A 17,086-nucleotide genomic window follows, 5' to 3' on the forward strand; every position below is an offset into this window, starting at 1 on the left:
CTTTCCCTCACGGAAGGAAACTACCCAGAATGCCTAAAATCGGCAATCATCAAACCCATTATGAAAAAGAATAATCTTGATCCAGAAAACCCACTGAACTACCGACCCATATCAAACCTACCATTCATTGCCAAAATCCATTAAGAAAGTTGTCCACACACGGCTCAGTGACCACCTGGAAGAAAACATCCTGCTACCCACACAATTTGGCTTCCGAAAGCAACTGAACATGGAGACTTCATACTCAAAGGTTTAGAAAAAGGCCACAGTTACCTTCTAGTCCTACTCGACCTATCAGCAGCCTTTGATACAGTAAATCACTCTATCATGATTGACCGTCTATCTGAAATTGGAGCAAAGGAAACAACCCTACAATGGTTCTCTTCATACCTATCACAAAGATCCTACCAAGTGCTGCTCAATGATACCCTCTCAAAGAAAATTAACCTAAACACTGGAGTTCCCCAAGGATCCGCGCTATCAGCGATGCTCTTCAACATCTATCTGCTTCCAGTATGCCACTTCCTATCAAATCTCAATCTGACCCACTTCATCTATGCTGATGACATTCAAATATTAATCCCAATACAAAAATCACTAGAAGAAACATACAAATTAACTCCAAATCCTACAAAACACAGCCGCAAGAATCCTCACTAGATCTAAAAAACATGACCATATCACTCCAACACTTATCTCACTACACTGGCTACCAATAAAATTCAGGATTGAATACAAAAAAACTATTCATTCTACCTAAAATTATATATGAAAAACAAGAAAACCGGCTAAGTTCCTTTATAAAACTACATACCCCAAACAGAAACCTCAGATCAGCAAATAAAGGACTTCTAAAGACACCTCCAACTCGCTCAAAACTCCTCACCTCAACCCAAAAGAGAGCAATCTCTCTAGGAAGCCCAAATCTCTGGAACTCCCTCCCAACAGAACTCAAGAAAACCTAAAAACTTTCAAAAAAGATCTAAAAACATGGATGTTCACCAAAGCATACCAACTCACCCAATGAACATAACGCCAACCCCCTCCGATCTAACCTGAAGAAAAATGAAACTCAACACGAGTATATTTTACAACAAAGAATTGAAATGTAAAAAACTGAACAGCAACTAACTTATTTTATTTATTTTATTTTATTATTTTCTATACCGGCTTTCACGACCAGAGGTTGCATTAAGTCGGTTTACATTTAACAAGTTGTGCATTGAACATAGAACTAGAGGTATTGAACTGGTGCGGAAAATAATAGTTACAATGAACGGGGAAGTTCACAACTGGGATAGGAGGAAAAAGAGAGAGGGACAGGAATATTTACATAGTAAAAACGCATTTACAGTTAATATTTACATAGTATGCTATAATGGATCTGTGTCTCGAGGACGTCGAGGGCTAAGTGAAATCAAAGAAGTGGTAGACTATTGGTGAGGAGGGGTTTACACTAGGATGAGGGAAGAGGAAGGTTGGGGGCGACAATATGTGGTTGAAAGGGAACCTGGATCAATCAGAACTCTGGTAGGCTTGTATATGTTATCCCTATGTTAACAACCTATGTTAACAACCTTTTGAACATTTTGACAGCCTTGTTATCCTCCTTAATCTTGTAAACCTTCATATTTTTTGTAAATCGTTATGATGGCGAAACCGAATGAGGTATATAAAACTTGATAGATAAATAAGCGTTCGCATGCTTTGAAGTTTCTTCTGCAATCTCTCTCGCTGGTCAGTTCTCAACTTGCATGTATAGATGCAGCAGTGCAACATAAAAGGTGACTAATCTTTCCTATATCCAATGAGGGTTATGTTGTGGCGAAGGTCAGATTGCATTCTTCTTTCTATGTCAATGCCAAAAATATGTCCCTAAATTTAAAATAAGGACTTTTTTAAATTCTAGGTAAGAAGACTTTCCTTGGACAAAACAAATCGTTTTGGGGACCTCTGGAACTGGTGGAGAAGCTGGTACCTGAAGCTTCAGAGATCACAGCAAGTGTTAAAGACTTGCCTGGGCTAAAGTAAGTGAAACTCAGATAGTTTTACTCTACAGGTGAATGACTCTTGGTTTATGTCTCTGATCACTGGACAGAAAAGAGCCAGGCCTGGCTGGTAGGAGGGGGAAGCATGAGAGAAATTTTGATAGGATCCTCTGAACATCTGCCACATACAGAATTCTTGAGGCTGTCCCGATACCAAAATGGGTCTGATGGTTTTCTTTTTTTTTACTTTATATACTCATTTTGACAAAATCCCAAACCTAGTATGCTGACAATGTGAAACGACTATATTTACACACACACAGACGCATTACAAAACGTTTTATATGCCATTCACATGTGCAAAGGGAAAGGGGCATGGAATCAGCGTAAAAAGAGTAAAATGGAAAGTATGTTGAAAAAATATTAAGAACATAAGAAATTGACATGCTGGGTCAGATCAAGGGTCCATCAAGCCCAGTATCCTGTTTCCAACAGAGGCCAAACCAGGCCACAAGAATCTGGCAATTATCCAAACACTAAGAAGATCCCATGCTACTGATGCAATTAATAGCAGTGGCTATTCCCTAAGTAAACTTGATTAATAGCCGTTAATGGACTTCTCCTCCAAGAACTTATCCAAACCTTTTTTGAACCCAGCTACACTAACTGCACTAACCACATCCTCTGGCAACAAATTCCAGAGCTCAATTGTGCATTGAGTGAAAAAGAATTTTCTACGATTAGTCTTAAATGTGCTACTTGCTAACTTCATAGAATGCCCCCTAGTCCTTCTATTATTCGAAAGTGTAAATAACAGATTCACATCTACTCGTTCAAGACCTCTCATGATCTTAAAGACCCCTATCATATCCCCCCTCAGCCGTCTCTTCTCCAAGCTGAACAGCCCTAACCTCTTCAGCCTTTCCTCATAGGGGAGCTGCTCCATCCCCCCATCATTTTGGTCGCCCCTCTCTGTACCCTCTCCATCGCAACTATCTCTTTTGAGATGCAGCAACCAGAATTGTACACAGCATTCAAGGTGCAGTCTCACCACGGAGTGTGATACAGAGGCATTATGACATTTTCCGTTTTATTAACCATTCCCTTCCTAATAATTCCCAACATTCTGTTTGCTTCTTTGATCGCTACAGCACACTGAGCTGACGATTTTAAAGTGTTATCCACTATGATGCCTAGATCTTTTTCCTGGGTGGTAGCTCCTAATATGGAACCTAACATCGTGTAACTACAGCAAGGGTTATTTTTCCCTAATGCTATGTTAAACAAACAGATTTCATGCTATTATGAATGCCAAAAGAGCAACAATTGCTATGGAGATGAAGTCTCAGTGTAAAAGACTAGATTCAGAGGAAGAAGGTAGTCTTGCAGGGTCATGTTTTAAGGTTTTTTAACAAGGAGGATGGTTGCCAAAACACAGAATTAGTCCCTGAGACTAATTTAACGTTTCAATATGCAAATTAATTAATTAATTAATTTAGCCATTTTATATCCCGTCATTCCAAATAAAAGATCACAACGATTTACAACATGATGTATATATTAAAGATCAACATGTACATTGACTAGAAGAGGTCAGAAACATACATTTTAAATGACTTTGTCCTTGAGGGTGCATGCTCTGTGTTCAGATAATTTTAACTTGGGTTATAGGCATTTTGAAATAACCATGTTTTTTAGGTCATGTTTGAATTTCTTTGTGTCTGCAGTCAATCGTAGAGATTCAGGCAGAGTTTCATAATTTTGGGCCTGCTGTTGAGAACACACAGTCTCTTATTTTAGCTAGAGTGAGTGTTCTGTAATGATGTCACAGCTCCTAATCCTTTGTTTTGAGATCTTAATGATCTCTGCGGCTTGTATGATTGTAGAGCTACACCTACCAAGCCAGAGTTGTTAGAGTGGATGGTGGAGTGTATTAATGTTAGGACTTTATAGTTGATACAGGACTGAACAGGTAGCCAGTGAAGAGCTATCATAGAGTGTGAGAAGTGATCAGATTTCTTTGATCCTGTTAAGAGTCTAGCAGCGGCATTTTGTAATAATTGTAGGCTTTTTTAGTAGACAGTTGGGTACTCTGAGTAGCAGAGAGTTACAGTAGTCTAAGTTTGAGAAGATGATGGTCTGCAGAACCGTGCGGAAGTCTGTGAGAGTCAACAAATGTTTGTCTATGTAGGAAGCGCAGTTTGGCATAGCCAGATTTGATTAATTTATTTTACATGCTTGTCCATTGTTAGGAACTTGTCATTCTGTATACCTAAGTCTCGTACTTGCTCTGAAGGTATAATATCGAAGCTACCCAGATCAAGTGTTTGAGGACTCGCTATCGGTAGATTTCTTCTTAATAGAATGACTTCAGTTTTTTTTAGTGTCTAGAGTTAACTTGAGTTTAGACAGTTCATGTTATATAGTCTTCATGTATGACGCGAGATTCAGCCTTGCATTTTCAATGGATTTGTGGCATGGGATATAAAACTGAAAGTCATCAGCGGTTAGGTAGAAGGCGATACCTAAGTCAGATAGTAATTTACACAGGGGGAGCATGTAGATGTTGAATAGAGTTGCTGAGAGAGCTGAGCCCTGAGGGACACCTGCATCAGTCGGGAAGGTGTCAGACATATGGTTGCCCGGTTTGACTAGGAAAGTTCTTTTTGATAGGAAGGAGGTGAACCACTTGATTACATAGCAGTCAATTCCAGTTTTTTTTCATCTGCTGGCATAGTAGAGCATGGTCAACAGTGTCACAGGCTGTCATTAGGTCGAGAAGAATCAGAAAGTAGGATTCGTCATTGTTAAATCCCTGTAGTAAGGAGTCTGTTAAGGATATGAGTAATCTCAGTTGAGCGATTCTTCCTGAACCCGAATTGGTTTGGATGTAGGATGTGATGGTCATCTAGATAGTCTTCTAGTTGTGATAAAACTGCTTTTTTGAGAATTTTTGAGAGAAAGGGCAGGTTGATATTGGTCTACAGTTTTCCCAACTGTCAGAACTGCTGGTATTTTTTTAGAATAGGTTTTATCACCGCTTGCTTCGCCAAATCGGGGACTAAGCCTTCCGAGAGTGATTGATTGATTGATTAAGGATGTGATTGTTGGAGTGATAATGCTATGTATTAGTTTTAGAGAGCTAGCTGGAATGGTGTATGTGGGTGATTTGCAAGTTTTATTTTAGTAATGATTTGGGTAAATTGTACTTTCGATACTCTGTCAAAAGCGGTCCACTTAGCAGTTCCATGTTTTTCTTCATCTTCTGTGGTTGGTGAGCTGGTGGGGATACTGTGGATACCCGGAAAGCCCAGCTGGCTTTTGTAGGGTCCTGAGGTCAGGTTGGAGAAGCCCTGACTTCTTGGATAGGTGCTGAATTAGTCTTTTACATCTGTGTGAGCAGTTCAAATCCAGTTCAGGCCTCTGTAGACCAAAAAAAACACTCTATGGCCTTTGTGTGTGAAGTCTGTGTGCCTTTGCTGTGCTGTGAGCTACCTGCACATGTTCCCAGCATAAAAGTCCCTTGAGCAAGAAAAGAGTTCCTATGTTATTGCTCAGTAATCCAGCATTCTGTCTGTCTTTGGCTGATGTGCAGTTTCAGAGTGTGCAGTACTTGAGATTTTATTTTTTGTGTCCTTGTTTTTGGTAGAACGCCTGTGGGCAGAGGAAGAGCCTGGTTGCGTCTTGCTCTGATGCAGAAGAAACTTTCAGAATATATGAAAGCGCTGATCAACAGGAAAGATCTCCTCAGGTGAGTTCTCTTTCGCGCTCTCCCTCACACCATTTACCGCGCTGTGATATCCGAGTAAGTGTTCCGCAGAATGTATGACCCAGGTAACTTTATGATGGCGTTTTTTTCTGACCAGATTTACCTGGCTAAATTTTATCCGGATAAAGTTTAGTTATGTTCCCGGAGCACCCCCTGCCCTGTCTTTGTTTACAGGCTTAAATTTTGCTGGTGAAAGGCATGGGGGAATTCAAAACTTGGGCTTAAACTTAGCCAGGCAAATCCATTTGAATATCAGCCTCTGAGAGTATTTAGTCACACTATTGAAATTAGCCGTTGTAAATAAAATAGAAATTAGTGAGTTGAAAAGGAAGGCAGCCACAGAGACACCAGAAACCTCAAGGAAGGAGTTAATTATCCGGAACCATGGCTGTGGAAGGTAATTAAAAACCTCTCGTTTAAAGTTACAGTCTGTGCATCTTTTCATCCATTACTTGCCTATTAAACTCTGGATGCTGAATCCCCTTTTACTTAGAGAACGCTTGCCTTTCAGAAAGATTTACAATCCACCTTTGCAGTATCTGAGAACTCCTTCTCTCCTTAAACAGACAAGACAATTGTAAACTGTAAATCCCCCGAATATACAGCTATGTCTGCCAGGCCCCTTCTCTTCCTAGATACTACAAGGAAGCGTTCCTCCTAGAATAATTAGTGTATATTTTATTACTTGGAACTTGTCACTTGTAGCAAATAGGTTGCAGCAAATATGATAGAGAGTTCTTATCACAGAAGCACAGCAAGAGAGAGAGAAAGCAAGCTAAATCTTTTCTGTGTTGCACATTTATGTCAGAGCTAAATAGCAGATTTATGTATAATTTGCTCATTATGTTAAGTTTACTATACATAGTTACAAGCTAACATGTTAGCTATACCCATATCTGGTGACCTCGTTACATTGATGTGATATTGATTGGAAATTAGTATAGTCATATAAGGATTAGTCTATGGTGCCATCTAGCGAGTGGAAGCTCACAAAAGTCAAAAAGCTATTACAGTAATCTTTCTATCCTTTTACTTATATCTAGTTTACCGCTAAGACGATGGAGCACTCCTAATTGTAACTGTTATATTTTTGGGTTGGCTCCCCCCACCCACCCTACTGCTTGTTCCCCGGCTGATCTCATGGTTTTTAATGAGGGCATTTAATATCAGTAGTTCAGATGTTCCTATCTCTATCAGCAGAAGCCAACTCCTCTCTTGACTCTGTGTTTCTGATATTGAAGGTCACATAAGGAACTGGATTCCCCTCTGGTTTCAGAAAGGTTGGGGATATGATCCTTTGCCATCTCTATACAGGGAAAGTGACAGGCCAAGAAAGCCACAGATTCCAGCCCTTGTTTATCTGTAGTTTCGGGGTACTTCAAGGCTCTTAGGTTGCATGTCTTTACAAACCCCTCTTGATACCCACTCAAGTTCCAAATTTGAGTGGTGCCATCAAAGATTCACATTAGACCCAGGGGTACCTGGTAATCCCCTCCCTCTGCGGGGGAGCAGATCCTTGTAGCACTGCTTCACAATCAAAGCCACCGAAATCCAAGCTTCCTTCAGGTCACTGTGAGAGAACTTTTAGAGGAATTTTATTACCAAGAGTAGTGAATCTGGAAGGCGGGGGGCCAGAGATATGGGGTGGCAACCCCAGGGAAGGAGGAAGGACAGCTGTCATTATTATTGCGGTGGCTTTTGCCAAGCGATGAGCTGGGCATGCTGCTTCATGAGGGCAGGCGCGAAACATGGAAGGCAGCAAAGGGGGGGAGAAACAAGAATTGCATGGCAGAGTGGATGGGGCACAAATCCCAAAATGAGCAACACCGATCCTTCATCAAGCATCCTGAGCTGGAAACTAATATTTGTGTAACCACGGTTATGCAATATAAGACACGCATACACAAGGGGTCTCTGGCTAATTTCATTTCTCAGTCTTTTGACTACTGTAGGAACTAAGCTATGTGCAGAAGGCAGTCCTATTTTGGCTTCTTGACCGACCATTGAGAACCCTGAACAATATGGGTGGTCCACAGTGGAGTCATGATTACATTATTAGGGCCTGCTGTTTTTCCATTGAGTTCTAATGATCTCTTCAGCAGTATCCTGTTGTATGTAAACAGTTGTAATCCTGAATTTCAAAAGCATTGTCTCCCAACCCATACACACAGATTCTGGGCCTTTGGCAAAACTCTTTTGAAATCAGGACCTCCTCATAGCCTCCCCTCACTGGGTGTGTGTTTAATCATTAAAGTACTTTAATTGCACCTATTTTACCCATATAAAATTTGTTGCACCTTTGCTTGTTTTTTTGCAGTGAATTTTATGAAACCAATGCCCTTATGATGGAAGAAGAAGGTGCTATAATTGCCGGTTTATTAGTGGGACTCAATGTCATTGATGCAAATTTCTGCATGAAAGGGGAAGACTTAGATTCACAGGTATTGTGCTGTATTGGGGGTACTTGGCTGAGGGACTACAGAAGGAGAAAACTGCTCTTGTCTAAGTTGTGTGTGGTTTTTTTTTTTATTTCTAAAGAATGTTTTACCCCAGCTATTAAGTATGTATTTGTGGCAGCTTCTGCTGACATACATCACAAAATTGGATAGACCATCAAAGCATTTAAAATTCACAAAAATCGTGAATTGATTAGAACAAAAGTGTTAGCTGATTAGTTCGTTCTGCTTATCATGCAATCTATAAACCAGTAGTAAAGTCTACTGTTTTCAGTAAAAAATAGAGAAGCAGGCAGACCAGGAAGGACAGAAGGGGGCCTTCAAAGTGCCCCTCCAGTGAGTGAGGTACTTGCAGTAGATTGTAGTTGTGGGGCTGATACTTTCAGGAAATGATATTGCACAGTAGGAAGGCCCTGTCTGATGTCTGCTTCAGTGGGTTGCACTGTGCAAGTAAGTGTCTGAAGGTGTAATAAAGGATTTTTAACCAGCAAGCCGAAAGGGCAACCAAAATAATACAGCACCCTGCGTTATTCAGACATTGAAAAAACACATTTATTTATTTATGTTAAAACTTTTCTATACCGTCGCTAAGTTATGTACCATCGCAACGGTTTACAAATAGGCACAAAAATAAGGTATGTATAGGTAGGTTATCATACATTCGAACAGGTGCCAATTAAGTACGGTTACAAACTCATTAATAAAATCAATGTTTGAGTAGTGATGGTCTAGTCCAGGTGTATTATTGAGTTACTCTTTATTTTCAGTTTACTTCTTAGCTGTAGTATCATGCACTTTTAATATTGTTGTGTTGTTTATTCTCATCTGTGCTTCTCTGTACTTACTTTCTCCCTACCCTCCCGTCTCTTTAGGAAAGGCTTGTTTAAAGAGCCATGTCTTTAAGGTTTTCTTAAAAGATTTGAGATCACTCTGTAATCTGATTTCAGTGGGCATTGTGTTCCATAGAATGGGCCCTGCCAGTGATAAGGCCCTTTCTCTTACTTGGGTTAGTTTTGCTGATTTTACTTAAGGGATTGTTAGTAGTGCTTTGTTAGCTGAGCGTAGGTTTCTTTGTGGGACATGGACTCGTAGGGCTGTGCTTAGCCAGTCTGCTTCTTTATCATATATTAGTTTGTGTATGGTGCAAAGGCCTTGTATTTTATCCTGTATTCGATGGGTAACCAATGTAAGTCTGCTAGAGTTTGTTATATGGTCCCTCCTTTTTTTTTTCCCCCTCTTTACAAGAGAGCAATTATTATTCCCCCTTGAAATGCTTTTATTTTTATTCTTATAAACATTTTTGTTGCTTGTGTCCAAACAAAAGTATTACTGATTAAAAATAAAAAATTGAAGTTCAAGCTTAAAGATGAAAAAATGAGAACAAATCAAGCTGAATTAAATAATATCTGATATGCAGTTGCTTCAGTGGCTATGATATCAAAGCCAACAAACAAAAGCAAAAGTCAATTGAGTTGTAAATGTTTTTTTAAAAAGCACAAATTTTGTCAAAAATTGGGACTTAAACATATGCATGACCTCAGTGGCTGTGATGGTGGGACCCACCTGAAACTAAAGCAAATTCCTGTGTTGTGGTCCCTTCTGCATTTTTGTTTTTCTTTAAGTATTACCATTGTGCTCAACTTACTGTCCTCAAATGCAAGAGATAAAAATGTGAATTGTAGAATTCTATATTTGTTTTAGATGTTTATATATAGTATCTATACATACATTTCTCTGTTGTCAAGCGGGCATGAGTCAGCCATAACGAGTGGGTGGCGTTACCTGACAGCACCAACACGGAGTTCTTGGAACTCTCACCTCCTCATGAGCCCCTTGGTCTTTTTCATCCAGGCTACTGCATGGGCATGTTCCCAGGCTATCTTTGTTTCAGCCATTTTTTGGCCTTATTCTGCTTTGTTGCCTTTTTTTTTTTTGTTTTGCCACTCCCTTGGCAACCCCTCAACAGAACTTTTCAGCTCTACAATATAAAGAAGAAAGTATAGAAACGCCCAAGGTCAGGAAGACTGTGGTCAGCTGTTTTAAGGCTTACGTTTGTAAGTACCGATGTCTATTACAGATGCACATTCTATTTGCTATTGTTGCTTGGGCCCAGATTATAATACATCCAACTGCTATAGCTGTGGTAGGAGGTCCACTCAGAAAGCAATGTTGAGTAAGAGCACAAAGCCATGGCATGAGGTAGAGCAGCAGAACCATTCCTCTTCGCGGATCGAGGCATCAATGGAATCTATGCAAGAAGTTGAGATGGGATTCTTCTCCCCCTCTTTCCCACAAGTCTGGGAAGGCATCACCCTCTTCGCCTCCATAGTGCCAGTTCCTGGATCTGCCACAGGTCTGGAGTTGAGCACGGCGCAAAAGCCACTGGCTGAGGCACAGAGGAAGTTGGCTAATTGCTTTGAGGGATCCCCTTTGAAACAGTCTCACTTGGCGCTGAAGAAGCCAGCACAGTCTGTGCGGGGCTTGGCCAGAATGGAGCCACTCTCAACCCTGAAGTGGTAAGTTGTCTTCTCGGTTCAGGTGCTGTCAGCATTTATGGCATGGAAGACCTCCATGTGCTGAGCCATCTGTTCTGTCTGGATCCAAAGCAGACTAGGATGCAGTCTGCTTCATCAGCATGGAGCATCTCCTCAGTGTGGCCTCCCTACATAGCAGGGCTACCCAAAGTCCCCTAGAGATTATTACTTCGCTCAGGGGCTTCCGGTGCTGGGAGTAAATCTCCCTGAAGCAGTAGATTCATTTCCTCCAGAGAAGTTCCTTCATGGATCAGAAGGAGAAGGTCAATTCATTCTGAGTTTCTGCAGCATGTTTTTCCCTTGAACCCATCATTGGTTGTCTTCGTCTTCATCTTCATCAGGGTTTTGACTCAGCATACTCCAATGGTTAGGAGAGGAGGAAGATTCCACAGAGTATTGCAGGTTGTTCAAAGACAACACTCAAATTCTAACTGGTACCCGCCTGCAGAATCGTATTGCTCCTATTTTAAAATCATTATGTTGACTTTCTATTAACGGGCAGCTTAAATTCAAGGTACTAACAAATGTCCATAGAGCTTTGAATGATGAGGTCTCAATTTGTATCAGTACTGCGTTGAAGATTTTGCATCCTCCTTGTACTCTACACTGTAGTAGCCAAGGCCATTTAGAAATTGATTCAGTTGGCCGAAGCCATGAGAGAGCCTTTTCAGTTGCAGCTCCCATGCTGTGGAACTTACTTTCCATCCAGTTACGATCCATAGAATGTTATAAGCCGAGACAAGATGGCCGCATACAGCCGCTGAGAGAATGCTGCTCTGAGCTCGTCTGAAATTTCCTTTGAAATGCCTGCAAAAAGGGGAAAATATGGGTCTACCCCTCCCCCGATATCAGGCAGTGATTAATAACATCCTCCTCACCGGCATTGGCAGTGAAATTGGAGGAGAATGCCCCCATTCAGGCGTTGGAGGAAGGGACCTCCGTGTAGCAGGGGGAACTGACACTCACCCCTCCAGATCCTCGGCGCCCGTTGATGACGTCTTCCACTGGCTCCCCCAATTTTGTCGAGAAGCAGCCTGCCGAAGGGGCGGCTGTGGAGCCAGCAGGAGCGGAACTCAGAGGAGATTGTAACAGCTTGTCTGAATCTCCTGAAGGTCCTGCTGTGAATAGAGCTGGAGAAAGTGAGGAGGTGGTCCGAACATCAACACCCGAGCAGGGAGAAAGGGAGAGAAGTGACCGGCTGATGATGGTGGAAAGAAGGCTGGATGAGAAAGTGGGTGAGTCAAGCCACTTTCAAATGCCAACAAAGCTAGCAATTGTGACTCTCGACGCACTATCGGACTTAGTGGCTGGTTTGGGCAAGTCTCTGCATGAGACCAATGCAAAAGTCGAAACTCTCAATACAAAGGTGGAAAAAATAGAAGAAAACATGGGGAAAAATGAATCCAGGATTGATTTGGTGGAAGCCACTTTGAAAACAAATAATGATTGTACTACCAAGTTAAAGATGTTACACTGGCCTCCCGTAGAATTGAAAATTTAGAGAACTACTCCAAACATCTCAACCTTAGATTCTTAAACTTTCCTAGAATTGTGGGGCAAAGAACCGATATGACTTAAATATGTCCTTGAAAATTTGAAGCTTAACGAGCATGGTTTGCCGTGCATAGTTAAGCAATTTTTTCTTTCATCTCCACAAACGGCTAGACGACATTCTGAAAATCAGGCTGAGATTATGGAGAACTTAACCCAGTACCTGGAAGATTCCTCTGTAGAATTGTGTGCTAGAGCTATTCTTCTAGTTACTTTTGTATCAGAACATATGGGAATTGTGATGAAAAGTTTCTTTAAAAATGTCAAGCCCGTTCTATGGAGCTATGGTGAGATTTTTCCCAGACCTTGCTCGTGTCACACAGCAAAGGAGAAGGGAATTTTTAGCCTATAGATCAAAAGTTAAAAGTTTGGGATACTTTTATGTCTTGAGATATCAGAGTAGATGCATTGTGAAAAGTAAAGATAAATGTTTTGTTTTTTATTAACCAGAGCAGCTCATGTCATTAGTAAATGCTAGGGTGATTTCTGTAATATCCCCTAGTGCAGCGGTTCTCAACCTATGGGTCGCGACCCCGGCGGGGGTCGAACGCCCAAAACGCAGGGGTCGCGCGCTCCCGGTCTCTCCCGCTGCCGTTGCCGCCGGGCTGTCAGCACGTTCAAGCCCAGCGGGAACGGCAGCGGCGCTAGAAGAAGCTCTGCACCCGCGGCTGGGCCTTTTCTTCTTCCTGCGCCTGCCCCCCCCTCCCGTGACCCGGAACAGGAAGTGAATCGTGGTGCGCGGGAAGGAGAGAGAGCCGCGCGAAAAAGTAGCAGCGGCGGCTGCAGCATCGGCCCCCGAGCAGTTGAAGCAGCCGGTAATGGAGAAAGGAGAGAGCAGCACGAGCCTCCCGCGGCCGATGGGATTCTTCTTTCTTGGCCAGTGGAGGCTGCTGCAGCTCCCATTTGTGCTCGGGGGAGAAGAGGAAGTGAGTGAGAGAAAGAGAGAGAAGCAGCCAGCCAGCCTGTGTGTGATTGACTGGTCAGAGAGCTGATGTGTGTGTGTATGTGAGAGACAATGAAAGTGATTGCTCAGGGAGATGACTGATGTGTGTGTGAGAGTGTGAGACATTAGTCAGGGAGGTGACTGATGTGTGTGTGAGACATTAGTCAGGGAGGTGACTGATGTGTGTGTGTGAGAGAGAGAAAAAGCATGGAAGGGAGAAGTCTGGGTATGTGAGAAAGCATGGGCGTAAGAAGCCTGGTGTTGTGGGGGTGAAAGAAAGCATGGGAGTGAGAAACCAGGGTGAGTGTGCATGCATGAGAGAGAGAGACTGCTTGGTAAGGTGATGGTGTGTGTGAGAGAAAAAGACTGGTGTGTGTGTGTGAATGTGAGAGAATGTGATTCAGGGAATGAGAAGCCTGTGCACGTGGAGAGTGAGCATGGAAATGAGAGAGACTGGTGTGTGTGTAACAGAGAGAAAGTGATTATGGGAATGAGAAGCCTGTGCATGTGGAGAGAACAAGCATGGGAGTGAGAGACTGGTGAGTGAGTGTGTGTGTGTGAGAGAGAGAGAGAGACAGAGAAAGTGATTATGAGAGTGAGAAGCCCGTATATGTAAGTAGAACACGGGAGTGGGAAGCCTGTGTGTGTGTGTGTGTGTGTGTGTGTGTATGGCATGAGAGAAACTGTTCAGGAAGGTGACTGGTGTGTGTGTGCCAAAGACTGTTTGGGAGATGATTGGTGTGTGAGAGACAGAAACTGGTCATGGGGGCATGACTGGTATTGTGTGTGTGTGTGAGAGACATGGGCACTAAGGAAGAGGACCATAAGTATAGAGCTTAGCTTCTACTGCTGCTTCTGGTGAGTGCCACGGCCTGCAGGGAAGGGGAGTAGGAGAGCTGCTGGAGGGGGTAAGTAAAGGTGGCTTTTTAAGTTTATTTTTCTTGACTGCCATTTTAATTGTGTGATGTCTGCTTTTTTGAAATATTTTATTGGTGTTTGGAGAATGTTTAATAGTTTTTATGCGTTTTTAATTGTTGGATGTTCATAGCTGTTTTGAAACATTTATTCTGCTTATTAGTATAGTTTTACAATTATTTCTGTGTGGGGATCTATAGCTGCTTGCTAGTTCTGTTTTCCTAATAAGAGGTGTATTGGTTTTTAGGGCCTGATTTAATATTTGTAGTGTTGCCTTTTCATAGATAGGGTTGCTCCTGTTTGAGTGTATTCCATAATACAGGTGTAACCTTGTGCGGATTAGTTTATGTGCATTACTACAGATCCTGGGAGTATGTTAGGTCGGTTCTGTGTCTGTTACCGAGATGAGATATTTTGCTAGCATGTAAGCGTTTGTATCGGTCTTATTTGTTGTGTTTTCTCAGAGGACATGCATTGGTGGTAAACTGCTGTCTTTTCATAAGTAGGGCTATTGAGCCTGGAAATAGAAGGAGTTTGAGTTGCTGTTACTGAGATGTCACTAGAACCAGAATATCTTTTTTGTAGGGTGAGTTGTATGGGGAATGTCATAATTCTGCTTTACATCCATTATTGTGGGTCAGGGGGGTTCCTGTGGATACAAACTGTACTTTTACATCTAGCCCCGTGACGATCATGGGTCAGTGTGCCATGCATGTGAGAACCTATGGTGAGTTGAGTTACATTCACATTATAAATGTCATAATTAAATGATAAGTGTGCACTAAAATCCAACCCCATCCATAACCCCGCCCCCATATGACCAAAGCCCCGCCCTCACCCCACCCTCACGGGGCGAGGGCGGGGCGAGGGGTCACCGCAACATGAGGAACTGTATTGCGGGGTCACGGCATTAGAAAGGTTGAGAACCACTGCCCTAGTGAGCACTAAGTGGGATCTAAGAATAGTATGTATTGCCAATTATGCTATGCCATTTCTTTATTAAGAGACATGAAAATGTTGGAATTGCCTAAATTTTACTCCTGAAATCTGTCTCCCCTCTATATTTCCTTTTAGAGGATGCCTATCAAAGTTTTTGATGACCTATGTTATAAATGTTTCTGAATCTTTTGTATTGATTTGATATGGATGAATCCTATTTTTTCCTTTAGTAAGAATTGTCTTACTTGTAATATTTGAAAATCACAATAAAGAATAAATTTTAAAAAAGTTATAAGCTATTTAAGAAACAACTAAACTTTTTTTTTTTTTTAGGCTGGCATTTGAGATGGTAGGCTAGGTTTAAATCTGCATTAACTTGATATGCTGAATGCTCTGATATTGATCTGATCTTTGTTTTTAACGATTATATGTTTTGTTTTTAATTATGGATCTTGTGAACTGTTCTGCGAGTGGGATGTACATTTTTAATAATAATTCCTTCAGATCCCCTACTACACATGCCTCAGCATAACTCTTCTATCGAAGATCTCTGCTACTCATATTTTTTTGGATAAACTGACGAAGATAGTGTTCATCAGTTTCTTCAACCTTCAGTGTACTCTGCATCTATTCCAGTGCCTAGACATTTCCTCTAATCCTAATCCTCCTGCAACTATCCTGGACAACCTCAAAAACACTTCCCACGTAAGAGATCTAGGCGTGCTTTTGGACAATCATCTGAACCTCAAACGTTTTGTAAATAACACAACTAAAGAATGTTTTTTCAAATTACAAGTTCTGAAAAGGCTAAAACCCCTTTTGCACTCACACAATTTCCGCCTTGTCCTTCAATCAATCATACTCTCCAAAGTTGATTATTGTAATGCTTTGCTACTTGGTCTGCCAGCCAACTCCATCAAGCCTTTACAAATGTTACTGAATTCAGCAGCCAGAATCCTGACCAACTCAAATAAGAGAGACCACGTTACACCCATTCTCTACAAGCTTCACTGGCTTTCGATTAAATACAGAATACTCTACAAAGCCATGACCATCATACATAAATCCTTAAACAACTTAGCTACAATTGATCTTTCTTTCCAGTTTCGCACCAACAAATCAAAGAGACCAATAAGAAAAGCTTATCAAGGCTCCCTTTTTGTCCCTCAAGCCAAAACTCCACTAAGAAAAAGAGCTCTTTCCACGGCAGGTCCTTCTCATTGGAACTCACTTCCACCAGACCTTAGACAGGATCCCTGCCATCAGTCCTTCAAGAAAAAACTGAAAACTTGGCTATTTAATCTAGCATTTCCCTGATTTCTTACTGTAGACTTACCATGACAAATTTGATTTGTTTGTTCTTTTGTATTATTTCCTCCCTCTAATCCTTTCTTTTCCACCTTTTTCTGGTCCCTCTGTTCTTCTTTTCCAACTTCCCTCTCATCCCCTCATCCTCTCTCATAATTTATCCTCTCGGTGCTCCTTCGATACTTCCATATGTTATTTAATTTTTAATCCCTCTTTGGTTTTTCTGTAAGGCATCTGGTTAAGATGAATAATTCAAACTCCATGTTTTATTATTGTTCCTACAGGTTTTTCATGTTTGGATGTTCTTTGTTACATGTAATGCTTTTCAAGCAAGTTTAATTGTTCAATGTAAACCGATTTGATTTGCATCTAATGCAAGAAGACCGGTATATAAAAAACCAAACTAAATAAATAAATAGACTCCTCAAGGACCTGCAAATAAGGATGTGGCAAAGACATTCATGCCTTCCGGTGGTCTGAAAATTTGACCTGAAGTATAGGGTGCAGGTCTCTCCAGGTTTTGGCATAATTCAGCTACCATACCACTCTGGTGGTGGAATTGCATAGAAGTATGAAAAGTATACTCGCGCACACTAATATACCTCCTGGGAAGGATCCAAAGGTGTTGGATGTGTTTGGAATAAAAGTCGTCCAGGGATGCATGCTTAGCACTTGGATCATGG

General features: G+C 41.5%; 1 protein-coding gene across 10 annotated transcripts in view; it reads left to right on the forward strand.

Annotated features, from left to right (window-relative positions):
- Nucleotides 1-17,086, forward strand: part of RUFY3 (RUN and FYVE domain containing 3) — a 263,821-nt gene that overhangs the window by 128,605 nt on the left and 118,130 nt on the right. For all 10 annotated transcript variants that reach the window (XM_029598577.1, XM_029598631.1, XM_029598639.1 and 7 more), the window contains 3 exons: nt 1,910-2,027; nt 5,638-5,739; nt 8,075-8,198. In XM_029598577.1, coding sequence (XP_029454437.1) covers nt 1,910-2,027; nt 5,638-5,739; nt 8,075-8,198 — 344 coding nt within the window. The remainder of the gene's footprint in view (nt 1-1,909; nt 2,028-5,637; nt 5,740-8,074; nt 8,199-17,086) is intronic.

The sequence above is a fragment of the Rhinatrema bivittatum genome, chromosome 1 (assembly GCF_901001135.1).
Source record: "Rhinatrema bivittatum chromosome 1, aRhiBiv1.1, whole genome shotgun sequence".
Lineage (NCBI taxonomy): Eukaryota > Metazoa > Chordata > Amphibia > Gymnophiona > Rhinatrematidae > Rhinatrema > Rhinatrema bivittatum.